The sequence below is a fragment of the Macrobrachium rosenbergii genome, chromosome 56 (genome assembly GCF_040412425.1).
Source record: "Macrobrachium rosenbergii isolate ZJJX-2024 chromosome 56, ASM4041242v1, whole genome shotgun sequence".
Taxonomy (NCBI): Eukaryota; Metazoa; Arthropoda; class Malacostraca; order Decapoda; family Palaemonidae; genus Macrobrachium; species Macrobrachium rosenbergii.
In genome coordinates, this window is record NC_089796.1 from 1,730,001 (window position 1) to 1,732,500 (window position 2,500).

Consider the following 2,500-nt stretch of genomic DNA (forward strand, 5'->3'; position numbering starts at 1 on the left):
TTACCCTAAGTGGGGGGTAGTTTGGTCTTCATTGTGGGGTACTGGGCAGATAGAGATACACTTTTACAGGCAAAAGTAAAAATGGTATATTATTTCCTTCTGTTTAACAGCAAAAGAGAGAATACATTCTGTTCGTCTTTGACAGCTGCTGCCCTTCTGCAAAAGTAAAAGAAATATTCCGTCCTCCTGCAAGAATAAAAGAATATAGTCTTTCATTCTGTTCTGCAAAAATAAAAGAAATATGATTTGTCGTTCTGTTTTGTAGCCCTGCCCTTCTGCAAAAGATAAAGAATGTATTCTGCTCTTCTGCAAAAGTGAAAGAATATATTCTGCTCTTCTGCCAAAGTAAAAGAATATATTCTGCCCTTCTGCAAACGATGAAGAATATATTCTCACCTTCTGCAAATGTAAAAGAATACAAAATGTCCTGTTTTGCAGCTCTTGCCCTTCTGCAAAGATGAAGATTATATTCTTCCCTTCTGCAAAAGATGAAGAATATATTCTGCCCCTCTGCAAATGTAAAAGAATACATAATGTCCTGTTTTGCAGCTCCCACCCTTCTGCAAAAACACGGCTTACTTCCGAAAACGGGCAGAAACCAGACGACGTCCTATGACCCCAATATGGACGTGTCGATTGCCAACTCCTTCGCCACCGCAACTTACCGCTTTGGGCACTCGGAAATTCCGGTGAGAGAGAGAGAGAGAGAGAGAGAGAGAGAGAGAGAGAGAGAGAACATTTCTTTGCTTTCTTTACTTTCAGTTTAAAAGGGAAAGTTCGGGATAGATTAGATAAATAGGGAAGATGGGTAATCCAGAAATATCTATCTATTCGTATGTATGTATGTAAAAAGAGACACTAATTTTCTAAGTGATTTTGAAACATTAATTATAAGAATTATCTTATGTGCCAATTCAGGACTTGCAATAACTTTATTAATGGGTAATTGTGCTGTATATGGAAACCTCGTATTCCATATGCAATATAATCATTGTCCAATAAATATATTTATTAAAAGTCATCATTGGAATATAAAATATTTATTATGATTAATAAATATTTCTTGTCACTCAGAACAAGACATTTTTTCCCTTGTCGGAAAATTATATCAAATTTTCGAATCTAATTATCGTCTTTAAAAGACAAATTTCACTGAAAAAAATCTTTTATTTTATTCCTACGCTATTGGCAGGATAACATCACCATGGCGTCGCCCCAGGCAACTGTTTCGAACGAAGAGCTCTCATCCCTGTTCAACCCTTTTCTCTTATACCGCAACAACTCAGTCGAATTATTGGCCAGGGGGGGCTGCTTGCTGAAGGCTTTGAGATTCGACTCTTTCTTCACAAAAGAGGTCAGTCTGGACTGAAGAGGTCAGTCTGAACTGAAGAGGTCAGTCTGGACTGAAGAGGTCAGTCTGAACTGAAGAGGTCAGTCTGGACTGAAGAGGTCAGTCTGAACTGAAGAGGTCAGTCTGGACTGAAGAGGTCAGTCTGAACTGAAGAGGTCAGTCTGGACTGAAGAGGTCAGTCTGGACTGAAGAGGTCAGTCTGAACGGAAGAGGTCAGTCTGAACCGAACAGTGTGTCGTTTCCCATGTACAGTATTTCCCTTCTTTTTCTCCTCTTCCTTCTTCTTCTTTTCAATGTATTTCCTTTCTTTTCTGCTCTTTCTTCTTCTTCTTCTTCTTTTTCTTCTTCTTCTTCTCCTCTTCCTTCTTCTTCTTCTTCTTTTCAGTGTATTTCCCTTCTTTTTCTACTCTTTCGCCTCCTCCTCCTTCTTCTTCTTGTTCTTCTTTTCAATGTATTTTCCTTCTTTTTCTCCTCCTCCTCCTCCTCCTCCTCCTTCTTCATCTTCTTCTTCTTCTTCTTCTTCTTCTTCTTCTTCTTCTTCTTCTTCTTCTTCTTCTTTTCAGTGTATTTCCCTTCTTCTTCTTCTCCTTCTTCTTCTTCTTCTTCTTTTCATTGTATTTCCTTTATTTTTCTTCTTCTTCTTCTTTTCAATGTATTTCCCTTCTTTTTCTCCTCTTTCTTCTTCTTCTTCTTCTTCTTCTTTTCAATGTATTTCCCTTCTATTTCTCCTCTCTCTTCTTCTTCTTCTTCTTCTTCTTCTTTTCAGTATTTCCCTTCTTCTTCTTCTTCTTCTGCTTCTTCTTCCTCTTCTTCTTCTTTTCAATATACAATATTTCCCTTCTTTTTCTTCTCTTTTTTTTCTTCTTCTTCTTATCATTGCATTTCCCTTCTTCTTCTTCTTCTTCTTCTTCTTCTTCTTCTTCTTCTTCTTCTTTTCAATGCATTTCCCTTCTTTTTCTTCTCTTTCTTGTTTTTCTTCTTCTTATCACTGCATTTCCCTTCTTCTTCTTCTTCTTTTCAATGTATTTCCCTTCTTTTTCTCCTCTTTCTTCTTCTTCTTCTTCTCATTCTCCTTCTTCCTCTTCTTTTCAACAGGTCACCGTGAAGCTCTTCCGGGGTAACAACAGCTTCGGCCTTGACCTGTTGGCC

At 37.8% G+C, this 2,500-nt stretch overlaps 1 protein-coding gene across 1 annotated transcript in view; it reads left to right on the forward strand.

Moving 5' to 3' along the window:
- LOC136836633 (chorion peroxidase-like) overlaps positions 1–2,500 on the forward strand; it is an 8,961-nt gene that overhangs the window by 4,691 nt on the left and 1,770 nt on the right. The window contains exons 8-10 of the mRNA XM_067101100.1: positions 550–689; positions 1,193–1,354; positions 2,447–2,500. The exon at positions 2,447–2,500 is cut by the window's right edge and continues 146 nt beyond it. Coding sequence (XP_066957201.1) covers positions 550–689; positions 1,193–1,354; positions 2,447–2,500 — 356 coding nt within the window. The remainder of the gene's footprint in view (positions 1–549; positions 690–1,192; positions 1,355–2,446) is intronic.